The 15,326-nt window shown below is 35.4% G+C and overlaps 3 protein-coding genes across 3 annotated transcripts; 1 reads left to right on the forward strand and 2 right to left on the reverse strand.

Moving 5' to 3' along the window:
• Positions 1 to 80: 80 nt before the first annotated feature.
• LOC8267705 (uncharacterized protein At1g76070) lies at positions 81 to 1,240 on the reverse strand. The gene has a single exon (XM_002530594.4). It carries the CDS (start codon positions 906 to 908, stop codon positions 249 to 251), a length of 660 nt encoding a protein of 219 aa, XP_002530640.2. The 5' UTR covers positions 909 to 1,240; the 3' UTR covers positions 81 to 248.
• Positions 1,241 to 1,377: 137 nt separating this feature from the next.
• Positions 1,378 to 9,875, reverse strand: LOC8267704 (DNA-directed RNA polymerase II subunit RPB1). The gene is made up of 15 exons (XM_002530593.4): positions 9,527 to 9,875; positions 8,800 to 9,063; positions 8,019 to 8,318; positions 7,788 to 7,946; positions 7,462 to 7,623; positions 7,145 to 7,365; positions 6,902 to 7,043; positions 6,477 to 6,812; positions 6,093 to 6,379; positions 5,634 to 5,892; positions 2,472 to 5,554; positions 2,277 to 2,348; positions 2,113 to 2,166; positions 1,833 to 1,980; positions 1,378 to 1,659 (listed from the first exon to the last, which is right to left on the reverse strand). Exons 1-14 carry the CDS (start codon positions 9,608 to 9,610, stop codon positions 1,836 to 1,838), a joined length of 5,568 nt encoding a protein of 1,855 aa, XP_002530639.1. The 5' UTR covers positions 9,611 to 9,875; the 3' UTR covers positions 1,378 to 1,659; positions 1,833 to 1,835.
• A 4,663-nt stretch (positions 9,876 to 14,538) lies between these two features.
• LOC125370113 lies at positions 14,539 to 15,318 on the forward strand. The gene has a single exon (XM_048374462.1). It carries the CDS (start codon positions 14,750 to 14,752, stop codon positions 15,128 to 15,130), a length of 381 nt encoding a protein of 126 aa, XP_048230419.1. The 5' UTR covers positions 14,539 to 14,749; the 3' UTR covers positions 15,131 to 15,318.
• The last annotated feature ends 8 nt before the right edge of the window (positions 15,319 to 15,326 follow it).

Raw genomic sequence — 15,326 nt, forward strand, 5'->3', positions numbered from 1 at the left:
ACAATTTCTCGCTTAAACAACAAACTCCAGTCTATTCCTCCGATTGGGTTTTTTTTTTCTCCAACAGAAAAATGCTTCAGTCCATCAATTGTGCCCATTATATCATTCACACTTCTTTTTAACATTTAAGTGACAAATACAATTAAGAAAAAATGTGCAGATCTACTGCTGATCAGGAAAAATGCAAATTAATGAATGTGAAAATCACATCTGTACTTGAATCGACAAGTTTCAAACATAAGTTTTTTTTACAATTGAAGAGGTCTAGGAGGAGAGATGGCTCGTTTCTTCCACAAGTTTACTTCTTTCCTTGGCTCTACAGAAATGCATTCAGTACGAGTTTCAACATCCCTTTCCTTATCCTGATTTTTATCATCTTGTGGGCAGTTACTTTCAGCATCTGCAGCCCCTGCAACATGAGCTTTCCAGTCAAAATCCTTCAAGACACCCCTGCCACTTGCAAATTTTTTCACCTGACTCGAGGAACTCGCTCTTACTGCCCTTTCTGCTATGGTTGTTGGGCTCTTATCAGAAGCATCACGTTCCTCAATTTCTTGTTTTCCTTTAAAGATCTTCAATATCATTGCTCCAGAGCGAGAAAGTGAAGAAACCAACATATCTAGTTTTGTAGGGTTATTCCACTTCTTGGTCTCGTTCTTGTTCCTTTTCCTGTTCTTGATTTTTCCCATGCATGAAACTTTAGGAGAAGTAGGCTCTCTTGCGTCAAAGCTTAGAATTCTTGCCTTTCTACGAATTTCTTTGGGAATAAGCGAGACTCTAGGGCTAGATAATCCTTTCCAGGAGTTAGCTCTAGCAGGACTAGGAGGTGGACTCAGAAAAGTTACAGGACCTGCTGCTTTTGGTAGAAGGTCTGATATCTTGCTTTTAGATTTCTGCAGTTTGCCCATCAAGATCAGGTTGTATCAGGAACCACAGTTTCAGGGTTTGAGAAAGAGAGATTTTGAAGCTTCAGGATCAAATAGAGGTGGGTTTTTAGTTGACTTTACTCGCCGGCTTGAATGATTCAGATAGATTGCAATTTCATAGTCAGACATACGCATGATTCGCAAGGCCATTTCAATTCTGACTTTGTGAAAGCAACATTTGTAGAAGTGAGAATTCCACCTTGCACGTTTTCTTCTCTTTTTATACTACTGTCACATAGTGCAAATAGCAACACGCAAAGATTACATGTAACCCTTAGCAGATTTAACCACATCCATAAGAAAGAAAAAAAAATTAAAACAAAAAAAAAAAAATTATTATATCCTACTCAAAATTAAGAGCATAGCAATGAGTACAAGCTCAGAATCGCCAAGCAATCGTTTTTACCCATAACCAACTGTTCGAATCAGGATTTTACGAACCCAATGAATCTAACCAATTAGCCAGCAGAATTGCTGCAGATACAGGAAATTGCATTAAGACATGTACATATTTGTATATATGATTACAAAAGATTAACCACTTGTAATTTGCACGCTTTATGTGAAGGGTGACATGTGCACTTGAAATGCAAATGATAACTACAAAGTAGTGAAAACATTTTAGTTCCACTTCAACAGTTTGCTCAATACAGTAATACGAGATTCTGAAAATCAAAAAGCTATGCAATAGTGGTCTATGGGTTCCTTGACAGACACTGCAACTTCTCCAAATCTGCAAGTTGAATAAAATTAAAATATAAATCAGCATTGATTGCTCACAGATGTGGAGAAAGAAATATAAGAGGAGATCTGGAGTAGTTAATTTGCAGATAGTTAACAAATTAAGCAGCTCATATTTGATTATGAGCCAAATGAAGATCGGAAAAGCAATTTAGAAAAACATACGTCTTATCGACTGCTCTTCTCATCCTTATTGTCTCTCCCATTCCTGTCACCTTTATCAGTCCTGTCATCCTTTGTACTCGTTTGAGTGTATTGGCTGGTTGATGAGGGCGAGTATCCGGGTGCACTTGGTGAGTACCCAGCACTAGGACTGACATAAAAAGAATGTTAAACTTAATCAGCTTGATCTATTTAGATTATGTATAGTGCGAGGAAATTGGATTGACATGTATTGATCTATTTCTATAAATGTATAATCTGTGGATCTGACATTTTGGCATACCTGTATTGTGGAGAACTCGGGCTATAATCAGGGCCGACTCCAGAATTGTAAGGACTGAGGAAAACAAATGATAGCATAATTAGAATGCTTTACATTAAAAAAAAAAATGGAGATACTATAAACAAGATCAGGAGGCGGAAAAATTGCAGCACAGTAGGATTCACCTGCTGGGACTGTATGTTGGGCTTGAAGGGGAGTATGATGGAGATGTAGGTGAATATGAAGGGGATGTGGGGCTGCAACAAGGAGCAAAAAATTAATACCAGAGGAGACAGCGTGAAAATAAATCACAGGAACTATTAAGGAAAAACAAAAAATTCCAATACTTGAATGGACAACGAGCAGGGAACTAGGACTACCTGTAATTAGGAGATGTAGGACTATACGGACTGGAAGGTGACAACCTTGGACTGCTAGGTGAGTATGCCAGCGATGGACTGTACTTTGCTGACTGAGGATTGTAGCTTGGGGAGGTCGGACTATAGCTTGGGGAGGTCGGACTATAGCTTGGGGAGGTTGGGCTGTAACCTGGGGAAGTGGGGCTATAAGCAGGCGAAGTTGGGCTGTACGATGGTGATGTGGGGCTGTATGAAGGAGAAGTCGGGCTGTACGAGGGAGAGGTCGGGCTGTAGGAAGGAGAAGTCGGACTGTATGATGGCGAGGTAGGACTATATGCAGGTGATGTGGGACTATATGCAGGTGATGTGGGACTGTATACGGGTGATGTAGGGCTATAACTTGGGGAAGTTGGGCTATAACTTGGAGAGGTCGGGCTGTAACTAGGAGATGTGGGACTGTAACTGGGAGATGTGGGACTATAACTTGGGGAAGTAGGGGAATAAGATGGACTTGTAGGAGAATAAGCAGGGCTGGTTGGGCTATAGCCAGGAGAACTTGGGCTATAGGTGGGTGAAGTAGGACTGTAACCGGGTGAAGTAGGACTGTACCCAGGGGATGTAGGACTATACCCAGGCGATGTAGGACTGTACCCAGGAGATGATGGGCTGTAACCTGGAGATGATGGACTATAGCCAGGAGATAAAGTAGGAGAGAATGGCATTCCGCTAACATACGGCGAAAATTGAGCATCTGTTGTGGGTGATAGACGAAGACTTGGGCTCAGCAAATAACTTGGAGACATCATTCCATCATGGTAAGGAGTAACCGAGACTGGAGAACGAGCAGGAGTCATTCCAAAGTCCAGGCCATCCATATAACTTGGGAGCTGAAGCTCAATAGCATTTTTCAACATATCATCATTGAGATACAAAGCACAGTCTCCTGTGCCAATTGGTGCAAGCTGGCCAAGCATTATATTTTCAGTGACACCCCTCAAATAATCTGCTTCAGCATACACAGCAGCATCAAGTAGAATGTCCACTGTCTCTTCAAATGAGCATCTCATTAACGGCCCCGTGTCATTCCTATTGATACCATGACGGGTAATTGCCATCAAATGGCCACGATAGGTCATGGTATCACACAATATAGCCAGATGTCTGTAATTCACATAAGATCCATCGAAAGATATGACCACCCTCAACTCATCGAGAAGTGAACGACGAACTGCCTCAATACCAAGAACTTCAATAACTTCAATCAAGTGATTGCTGGTCGTCCTCCTCGCATCAACATTCTCATTGCACATAACAGCTAGGAGATTGACACCCTCCGTATCCAGCATCCATTCCTCAATTGTCTTAAATCCTTCATTCTCATCAAACTTGCTCACTTTACTTTGTTTAATGAAAACCTTGTTGATATCTGGAATGCCCCGAAGAGCCATTTCAGTCAGCATATTACTCTCAATCTTTTTCAGGAAAACATCATCCTCAGCTGACTCATCATTCAGCTCCCCTTTTGGGGCTTCATCATTCATGATACGAATGCGAAGGATCAGTTTCTCAGCATTATCATCATTAAAAATACATGTCAAATCATCATCAAATTCAAGATTGATCTTCTCAGCAATGTCAGCCATGTTAAGCTTCTTATCAACCATCATTTCACGATTCAATTCTATGCGAAGCAACCAAGGAGAGATTTTTTCTGGTGAAATCTCTTCATCTGGCATTTCATAATATGACTTCACAAAATCAACATCCTCTTCTATAATGGTACTCATGGGATCCGGATCATACCACACTTCCGTAGCTTGAGTAACACTCCGTAGAGTAGTGTACTCCAAAGCACACTGAACATTCTTAGCCCTCTCCTTGGTTTTGTTACATTCAGGGATCAAAAAAATAGAAAGAGAAGGTGTTTTAATCTTTTTAGCCACATTAATAATTTCCCTCAGCCTGGGAACACCAAGAGTCACATTCTTAGCACTAACACCAGCATAGTGAAAGGTATTAAGAGTCATTTGAGTTGCAGGCTCTCCGATTGACTGTGCAGCAACACAACCGATCATTTCCCCTGGCGCTACTAATGACTGTAAGAACCTTGATTCGATCTCTCCAATAACCCAGTCAAATGCTTCACGAGTGAGCCTGTAATCCTCCAACACTCTTTTACTGGCAAGAGTGCTGCGAAGTAAAATTCCAAAGAAAAGTGTGGCATTCTTCTGCGCTTCCACACTCAGAGGATCATCCCCTGGAACGACTTTCAATCTCTCCTGTAGCTTATCAACAGCTTCAACAGCTTCCATTGGATGAATGTCTGAGGGCCTTCTTTTATCAACCTTGAAGGTCTTCTGTGCATTCCAGATAAGCCTCCTGAGGTTAACAGGCAATGGCCATGAACTATCACCTGTGGTTGCAATCTCAGTTCCAAGCTGGTATCTATCTGCTTCAAGTTTTTGAACTTCAGCATCAAATACATCACGCAATTCACGAATATTTTTCAAATCATCAATATGGTCCTGATACATGTAAGTAGGGTTCCAATTTTCATCATCAAGTTCATATTTGAAAACTCTATCAAATTCTGATTTCTTCATTTTCAGCGAATCCAGCTTCTGTGATTCTATCCAGACAGCATCCATACCATCCTCCCCATATAGAAACTGAATAACATCCCCCAGTGAATTCCTAACAGTGCCATCATATTTAACCATGATATCCTCCATGGCCTTCACTAGTCGTCTCTGGATGTACCCAGTCTCGGAAGTCTTCACAGCAGTATCAATAAGACCTTCCCTACCACCCATAGCATGAAAAAAGAACTCCTGAGGAGTCAATCCACGTAGATATGAGTTCTCCACAAAACCACGACTTTCTGGGCCATAATCATCCTTGGTGAAGTGAGGCAGTGTTCGATCAATGAACCCATATGGTATTCGCTTACCCTCAACATTTTGTTGCCCCACACAAGCAGTCATCTGTGATATGTTAATAAAACTCCCTTTTGATCCTGCAGTAACCATGGCCTTGAGGTTGTTACTCTCAGATAAACTTTTTTGTGCACTGCTTCCCGCATCATCACGAGCTCTATTTAACACCTAGAAGCTTAAAATACAATTAGAAAACAACAAAGAGCAGCCAGACAGATGGAAACCAATATAAAACAATTTAAAGTACCTGGTTAACTTCATTTTCAAATGATTCCATCATGGTCCGTCCAGGTTTAGGCTCTAACTCCTTGTTTTGGGCTTTCCTAATAAGTTCCTTCACTGCATTTTTTGCATTTGAGATAGTTTCATTGATTTTCTCCATAGTTGCTGCATCAGCAATTGTATCACCAATTCCGATGCTAAAACCATTTTGCAACAGCCAATAATTCACAAGCCACTGTGTATGCCCTAAGAATTTGCGAGCCGCATCCGGACCAACCTCTTCCCTGCATGCATGAACAATATACACGAACCAGTATACTAAGTTCCTCGAAATTCAAATCCGTGAATGCTAAAATTAGTCTTCTATTAGATCAGACTGTCATATATTTTATTGTTTGAATTTGATCATATTATTCGCACAAACTAAACATCATGCATTGAGAATGTGTCTTTTACTTTATACATAAAGTATGGAAATCCATACCAAATGACGTGAATAAGACTTCCAGTAGAAGTCCCAAGAGTTTTCTTGCAAACAGTTCCAGATAGTAGCTCCCCCTTTTCTATTCGGACCAGAGTATCTCCTGGAGTAATAACTCCTCTTTCAGAATCTGAGTGCCACGCTGCAGTTCTAATAAGATTTATCTGCTTTGGGATAATAAGATTAAAAACTTGTTTCCCTGTCCAAAGTGGTCGGGGCTTCAGAATTGCAGGAGCAGGAACTTTCCCATCAAAATCTTCCCACCACATCAAGATGTTCATAAAAACATCCTGCAATAAAGCAAGGGTGGTCAGTTTTATTACCAACCATGAAGAAGATAACTATACTGCTAAAATGGCAAATGGGTAAAATTTATCCAATTATCACCTTTTCTATGAAGGTATCCCTCTTGGTGATCTTACGACATCCTAGAAGTGTATCCTGGACAATTCCCATCACAGGCCGATTTGATTGAGGTGACACAATGCACTTAGGCACCATCATCAGCTCCAGCACCTCTGCTCTAGTTTCGAATGATTGAGGAACATGCATGTTCATTTCATCACCATCAAAATCAGCATTGTATGGAGACGTAACAGACAAGTTTAAACGGAATGTTGAGTATGGCATAATTTTGATTCTATGCCCCATAATAGACATTTTATGGAGACTTGGTTGACGATTGAAGAGCACGAAGTCACCATCATTCAAATGCCTCTCGACCTGAGATCACAGTTCAAGAGTTCAGTAAAGTGATAAACAAAAAGTAAGTCACTGAGGTTAATAATTAAAGTTCAGATAAAAGACTATGCCTTGTAACCAAGTTCCAAATGGTGATCGCTGCTTTTCTTCAAATAACGAAGATCGAGCCTTTGACCGTCATCTCTTATGATATACTTTGCACCAGTTTTACCAGGTGGAGGATGTGGTCCATACTCAACAAGCTCCTTCAACCTGTTCTTAATATAATACTTAATATGAGACAGAGAAAAGAAAAGGCAAAGGAGAATAAAATATAAAATGTATAGAAGTCTAAAGCATGATGATGAATGGACCTTTCAATGTTATATGGAGTCACAGTTTCCGGATAGGTCAGATTCAGTGCAATACTCCAAGGCACACCTAACTGATCTATGTTGATATTGGGATCTGGAGTTATAACTGTCCGCGCAGAAAAATCCACACGTTTCCCCATCAGGTTACCCCTAATCCGGCCTTCCTTGGCCTTGAGCCTACTGCAAATCGATTTAATAGGTCTCCCAGATCTCTGTGTAGCCTGCACAAAAGATCCGTCAGCCAGTCAACCAATTTAGCATTGCTTGGATATTTATACTTCAGGCAAGCAAGAGAATGAACATTCAATAATACATACCCTTGGTTGTCCTGGCAACTCATTGTCAAAATATGTGGCTACATGAAACTGCAACAACTGTGCAAACTCCGATATGATGTGTGCAGGTGCTCCGCCCTTCTCCTGCTTTTTCAGATTCTCATTATGCCTAATAATCATTGCCAGTTGATGAGTTAAATCATCCTGGATTCAGCAAAGGCAAGAGATGAGAATCATTCCAGAAAGTATATTATTTGCCTAGTCATCACTGAAGCCTGAAGATCACTACTCGATATACCCAAAAAACAAATAAATAACTATAAATACAGGTAATTCATAAGCCATAAACAATGGAAATGAAAGCTTGCCTCACTCCTAGAGGATGTATCCATCATCACAGAGGGCCTCACAGGAGGTGGTGGAATTGGAAGGACTTGCAAAATCATCCAATCTGGACGAGCATACTTTGGATTAAATCCTAACAATCGGCAGTCATCATCACTTATTCTTTTCAAAACACCAAGAACCTGCAGAACATTAGCAAGATTAGCATCAAGTACTAGTTAAGGCAGGAGATTTCCAAATGTACAATAAATTACCCTTTCTGCGGTAAGTGTCTGTTTTCTTTCAACAGGTTCAGGCAGCTGTTCCTGGTCATCATTTTTCTTCCTTTGGGCCTTGTACTCTGCAATCATCTTCATACCTTCAATAGTCATCCTTGGCTGCTGAGCACCACACCCACCACGACTCTTCTTCACTGGCTCATCAGTGTCTTGACTGTGGACATCTATATCATCCCCACCTTCACATTTAGTCTTATTTTTGCATGCATCAAGGATCTTTTTAAGCCTGTTCTTGGGATTCTTTATTTTCAAGGCTTGCTTAAACTTGTGGTCTTCCTGCAGGAGGACAATAACTGGAATGAGAGCATTGCCAACATCATGAACAGCAAAGAAAGAAAAGCCACTGGCCTATCCATGAGATAGATGCAGACTTGATGATTTGTTTGTTTGAATTATCAATCCAGCAAGGATAGATAGCAGCTGTAAGGTTTCAACTTTGCCAACTTGTTCATGGAGCTACTCATTCTCATGCCAGTCAATAAATGATCCAGATGATGTTTCAAACATAATAAATACGAAATAGACTCCTGTTAATAAGTTGCACTCAGTTTCTTCAGTCAACCGAAATAAACAATCCAGGTATCAGAATACCACTTGAAAAGCTGCTAAAGTCTTGCTAAACATTAGCACTTTGATACCAAGCACTCTTATAGGTATAGCAGTTAATCCACCTCCTCCAGTATTTATATAAACAATGGGATAGATAGAGAATATGCAGGGAACCTACAACAATTCAATTCCAAAGACAAATAATTACCTCGTCAGCCAAAATCTTGGAACAGTTGAAACAAACACATCGCATAATGCTCAGCACCGTCTTCAAAAAGCCTATATGAAACATTGGCTTCGCTAACTCCAAGTGACCAAAATGACCTGGACACTCGGCCATATTTGCTGTGCAAGTCTCACACTTCATCTTTCTATCAATTGTACCAAGCCTAAGATCACTTAAACCACCTGGCTTAGGCTTTCCCCTCTCTGTTGTTTCACTGAACTCAATTTGCACCACAGACATTTGTCTCTGCCAACCGAAACCACAACAACATAAATTCAACAATTAAATTCACAACATAAATACAACTCATTCAGATATCCAGGTCAAAGTATTAATCCTAGCGCTAACTAGAACTAGTAATCATTTTCACTGCTTAGCTTTGACTTTTCTTATAATTTCCAGCAGCACAAGACCACAACCAAAATACTAAAACCCTAGTTCGCATCACAATAACTCATTCATAGAGACTAATGATTTATATTTCAATAACATTTCAGCTGGAAAAAACCAAAAAAGAAAAACTAATCTAAGCACATGAGTTCAAAAATTTCGAGGTTCACAGCGCAATAACTCAACAACAGACCAGCTTCAACAAAATCCAATAATAACGGAAGAGTATAAGAACAGCAAGTTCACTATAACTTAAATTCATTTTTCAAGAAAATGAAAAACTTAAAAAAAGAAGGGGGAAATGGAGAGAGAAATTTACAATCTCGTCGGGGCTGAGTATGCCGAACTGCACCATGCGGACTTTAGCGACCTCCGCCGGCGAGTACGGAAATCTCATATCCATTTTGCGATCGTGTTTTGTATAACAAAAAACAAAAACCCTAATTCAATGAATTAAATGTTTTCTTAGTTGTTGCTGTTTTATTTTCGATTTACAGTTCCTTTTTTCTCTTTGCTGTTCTTTGTTTGTTTTTCTTCTGTATTTAATTTTTCAAATTTTGGTGCCGTTTTTTAGGAAGGGAGATCTAAAGCTGCAAAAGACCAGAGATCTCTCACAGAAAATTCCCCCAAGAAGAGAGAACCCTTGAAACAAAGAGCAAACGAGGACCCCCAAGCCTCTTATTTATAGACGAACTTGCCCTAGCCAAACCGACTTTGCTACAGGCTACCGGGAAAACGGGTTAAGAATTTGCCCAAAATAAAAAGATTCAATTGCCAAAGAAATACTCTTAAGTCTTCACTTATTATCAAATCTGGGTGGTAATTATTAAATTATTAATTTCGGTATCATATTTAATTGTGATATCAATCTCAATATTTATTTGATATATTTATTAATATGATAAAATTTACCTGATAATATAAAATTTTAGTAATATTACAGTTATTAACTTATATTATTATTAATATATTATCGTTTAAATATATAATTATTTTTTTAATTTTAAATTTTATTAATTTTATATAGTTAAATGATAATATTTAAATAATAAAAGTATTAAGTTACTTTTTTTCTTTTTGTTGTTATTAAAATTCATACCGGGTAAGCAACATTTAGTTAATAATTTTATGAGATTTTAAAATTAAAGTTAATGTTAAAGTCTGATATTAAAATTATAAATTTTAAAACTATATGCTAAATTTGATAATAAATATAAAATATAAGATGTTTTTAACAATTAAGCCAAATAAAATTTAAATTTTTATATACCAAGTGATTATTATTAATAATAAGATTAATAAGAAAAAAATAAACTTTAATTATTTTTAAAAAAATGTAATATCAATTCTCTTACATAAAAAATATCGATAAAGTTGTAAAGGAGATGAGCACGGCAAAACTATAACTCAACTAAGAGTATTTTCAATACAATTTTTTTATATGTTAATTTCATTCTTTTTAAAAAATTGTGTCATAAATGGACATTTTAATATATTTTTTGTTATTTAAATATAAAGTAAAAAGTCATTTCGACTCTTTATAAATGAAGCGTCAAACTTTATTCTTTACTTTATATTTAATAAATGCACTGTAAATTTTTATGCACGTGATTAATTGATATTTATAATTATTATTTTTATATTGGTAAAAAGTAAAAAAAAAAAAGAGAAATTAAAGCCTTTAATATTTATGAAGATAAAAGCAAAATAAAAAATATAATATAAAAAATATATTGTATTTAAATAAAATATTTTATTTTTTAAATTATAATATTTTTTAAAATATTTTCATATAAAAATTATACTTTTTAAAATAAAGAGTACCATTAGAAATGTTTTAATCGGATCTATATAGAGCTAAAATAAAATATAAAAAAGGATATAAATAAAAATATTAAGAATAGAGTGATTAAAATTAAAATTTAAGAAGTTATAAAGTTTTAAATATAATAATTAAGAAATAATTATAAAAATTAATTAACAATATTTGAATTGAAATAAAAATATAAAAAGTTTTGGAGGAATTAATCATATATTTTTTAAAATTACTTAAAAATTTATAGATAAAAATCTAATTATAAAAAGATTGGATAAGTCATTGCCCTCACCCCTTTCAAGTGAGCTAAAAAGCAGGTGGCCTAAGTTTGTGAACAAAATAAAACTCACGTGACATTAGGCCTCTGGAGATGAGTTAAATTGAGTTTTGGTTACTTAAATTTAGCTCAATTATTACCAAATAAAGCTAGAAAAATATTGTTGTGCATATTTATATGTTACCAATATAATAAATTATTTGTGTTAATAAATTGATGTTGGTAAATAAGATTATTTATCTACGTATTAAAATATAAATATTATTATACAATTTTTTAGTATTCTAGTAATCTTTTTTATTGCATTATTTATTTATTTACATTTTATGTTATTAGCATACATCATAAATTGAAAAGGTGAACTTTTACACAATCTTGTACCAGTTTAAATGAGTACTTTAAAATACTCTAAAGAAGTATCTCAATCTTAAATTTAAAACCAAAGAAACATAAATGACATATTCTTTTAATTTATAACCTTAAAAGTTAACTTAATTATTAATTTTTTGAGAGACAAATTAAATTTCAATTTTTCTAACTCTCTTACTCACTTGAACTTAATATGATACTATTACTCTTCTTATAAACCCTACAAATAAAAGTAATAAATGTTGAAACTTTTCTAAAAAAATACATTTGAAAGAATAAGTACATAAATAATAAAAATAATTTCAATTAGTTAAGTAACTAGTTAAATTAAATACATATAACTTCTTAATATATACTTGGCTCGTGCTTTCGTATTAAATCAAATTGCTTACTTATATCCATATTTAGCTAGAAGAGAATTTCCCTCATTAATCATAAAAAAGATGCAAACTTAATTTAATGTATATACTTCTTTTATATATACTAGTATTTTTTCATGTGCATTCATGTGAAATTAATATTTGAACTCATTATTATTTATTAAATAGAAAATAAGATAACTAAAAGATAAAAATTAGTGTTCTAGATATTTATAATACCTTAACTATAAATTAATTATAACTTCTATTTAAATATAAATTACCATTCTCATAAAAAAATATATCTAATACAATTTGTTTATATAATTTTTTAGAGAGAAATTTACCATTCGAACTATTGATGGCATCAATAATGCACTTATGGTCTCATTCGAAAATAATATTATTCCAACCTCTGGAGAGCGCCCAAAGTACTGATTCCCTTAATTGCTACACTTTCCGAACAATAAGGATCAGTGCTGATTGGATTTAAGGAGCCTTCCAAGCAGCAAAAGGATCTTGGCTTAAAGAGGGAGAGGAATTCTTAAGAGGAAATACGGCTGCCTTAGACTCATTATGGTAGACCAAACCAGCTTTAACAATTTTGAGTAAGGAATTCCTAGCTTTCCTGAACTGCCACATTGTAACACCCACATTTTTAGCCCATCCTACCGGTAAAATGTCTCGTTAACTTTTTCCTAGCTTGGGTGACCAGAATTGCAGCTTACCCTCACCGAAAAATCGAGTTTGAGGCAAAGGCGAGACGCACGACTGTCACTCTCAATCCGGCCAAACCACCGTCGTCCAAGCCAACCAGCTATCACCAGTAGACTCCTCGCCCCCAGAAATGTCTGTCTAGAGCGTCTTGCGTGTTGCCATCACTGGTGGAGTGAGATCGCCGCTCGCCGAAGCCGAAGCTTTCAAGGCCCGATTGGCAATGACGACGTGGAATCTGGCAACGATCTTGGTACGGTTGGATTCCTCTCGTCGAGAGCTTCAAGAAGGTGACCTCTGTTTCCATTTTCGTGAGGTGTAAATTTTCGACTAACATGTGTGGTAGCGCTCCGGTTTGCGTACAGAAATTCGCCGAGTAATTTCGAAATTTTTGCGATATTGATTTTCTCGAATTTGTCTCAATTATTTATTTTTGGATTTAAGTGGGAATTTTAGATTAATTGTAGATTTCTGAATTAATTTTGGCATATTTAATAAATAATTTGAAATTGGTAGTTGAATAAATGATAGTTAGACTATATTTTAAAGAAATTGAGACGTTAGTAAAATTTTGAAATTAAATGGATTAGATTAATAATTAATTATATAAAAGAAATGATAATATTATTGTCTTGATAGCATTTTAAAGATTAAAATTATAGTAGATAGTTTTGATATTCCATTAGTTGATTTTCCAAATTTTCAATTTTATCGAAAACCCTATTAACTCAAATAACTATTTTATCTTGCTAAGTATAACAATAAAAAAAGTCTTTATTATTATTTATATTTTATGATAGTTTTAATATTTTAATTTTTAATCAATATTATGCATGGATTATCAAACTTTGAACAGATTTATACAATAAGAACTTACGTGGAAACCAATTGAATAAAAGGGTCATATATTATTTTTAATTTAGGTTTTAATATCTTCTAATTATTATTTTAATCTGTATATATTTTTAATGATAAATAAAAATAGATAAACAAAATAAGAAAAGGTTAAAATAATGAGTTAGAAATATGTTTGAGATTAAATTGATAAAATATAAATAAAATAACTACATATCTATTAACCTTAAAGAAAAGCAAAAGGAAAGGCTTATACATGCACAAACACCTATGTTTATAAGAATCAGTCAGATAACCCTCGATACTTTAAATTCAATCTATTAAACACTTCAACTAGATAAATTTTTAATATCTAAACACCTAACAAATTTAAAAATAAAATTTGATAGACACGTGCATCGACTCATTCAATCAAATCTGACATGTAAGCCTAACCAGCATATGTAACCTTTTTGTATAGAAATAATCCCAGTAAATGAACGAGGGCTTTACACTTGTATAGACATAATCCAGTCCTCTTGCTGCAATTCCTATGTTCATAGACGAGATCATCGCAGTAGCCAGTTAAAGTAACAAGATTTGGATTATGAAGCTTGGAAAGCAACTGGATTTCTATTCTAAGACAGTCATCAACATGTGTGATTAATTGTCATTATTTTTATTTTCTATGAAACTTTTTTAGATTGAATTGTGGTATCATTTTAAAAGAAAGATAAATGCGAAGGTAAAAAATCTTTTATTTAAGAAAAGTTAACAAAAGAATTATAATTATGTTCTCGTAAAAGAGGACTTCAATCGCCCAAAAGAATTTGATGTCAGTTATTAGGTATTTTATGTGGTAGGATTTTATTGAGTTTAAATGTCTAATAAATTAATAAATCAAACTTAAAATATAAGGTATTAGGTCACTAATTCTTAGTAGCTGAGGTGTCTACTTGTATATTATGCCAAAAGGAAAAGGTATAAAAGTTTTGCAGCAAGTGCCAGCCGGCGATATTAACCGTCAACCGAAACTTCCAAACGACGCGCTTTTGAAATTTCGATTCCACTTCTTCGTCAATTTCAAACGCAACTCGTAACATCATCACCGATCCAAAAATTCATAAATACCCAACAAAAACAACAACGGCAACAATTGATCCAACTGTAACAATGGCTTCCATCTATACCTGCATAGAATGCGGCATCAATCTAAATTTAAACACTGCTTGTCTCTACCCACAGGATTTTTACTTCGACGCAGGCAACAAAGGCACACTCTCCTTCGCTTCAATTGATTCTACCAAGTTCAGGTTCGAGAAGGAAGATAAGATGAGACCCTTTTTTGAGACGATCAATTACTGGGGAATTCAAAGAAAAAGGACCAAGATTATATGTAATAGCTGCGGAAAGCTTGTGGGTTATGTTTATGATGATGGGCCTCCTCTGACTGACAGTCCTGGTCAGTTTCACATGGGTCCTAGTCAAGTAATCCCCAGGGCTCCTAGGTATCGGTTCAAGATCAAGGCTCTTAGGATCGCTTCAGAGACTTAAGTTTAATTTTATGATAGTAAAAGGGTTTTGGGTAAAATAGGTTGGTTTGGTTAATCTTGGTTGGGACTCTTGTATATATGTTAATAAAGTTTGAAATTTGTATTGCATCTCTTACCTGTTTAAAAAGATGGTTTTCTTGTTGTGTCTTTGAGCATTCTTGATATAAATGGTAGCATTTCTTCTCAAAATAATTGCT

Source organism: Ricinus communis, chromosome 5 (assembly GCF_019578655.1).
Source record: "Ricinus communis isolate WT05 ecotype wild-type chromosome 5, ASM1957865v1, whole genome shotgun sequence".
NCBI classification, from domain to species: domain Eukaryota; kingdom Viridiplantae; phylum Streptophyta; class Magnoliopsida; order Malpighiales; family Euphorbiaceae; genus Ricinus; species Ricinus communis.

Bases quoted from the DNA above. Each gene is read 5' to 3' on its own strand.
- LOC8267705 (XM_002530594.4), bottom strand. From the start codon at position 908: ATGGGCAAACTGCAGAAATCTAAAAGCAAGATATCAGACCTTCTACCA.
- LOC8267704 (XM_002530593.4), bottom strand. From the start codon at position 9,610: ATGGATATGAGATTTCCGTACTCGCCGGCGGAGGTCGCTAAAGTCCGC. The intron at 7,947-8,018 runs GTAATTTATTGT...AATGTTCTGCAG, and splicing joins AGACACTTACCGCAGAAAGG to GTTCTTGGTGTTTTGAAAAG. The intron at 5,555-5,633 runs GTACTTTAAATT...TTAAGCTTCTAG, and splicing joins TTGAAAATGAAGTTAACCAG to GTGTTAAATAGAGCTCGTGA.
- LOC125370113 (XM_048374462.1), top strand. From the start codon at position 14,750: ATGGCTTCCATCTATACCTGCATAGAATGCGGCATCAATCTAAATTTA.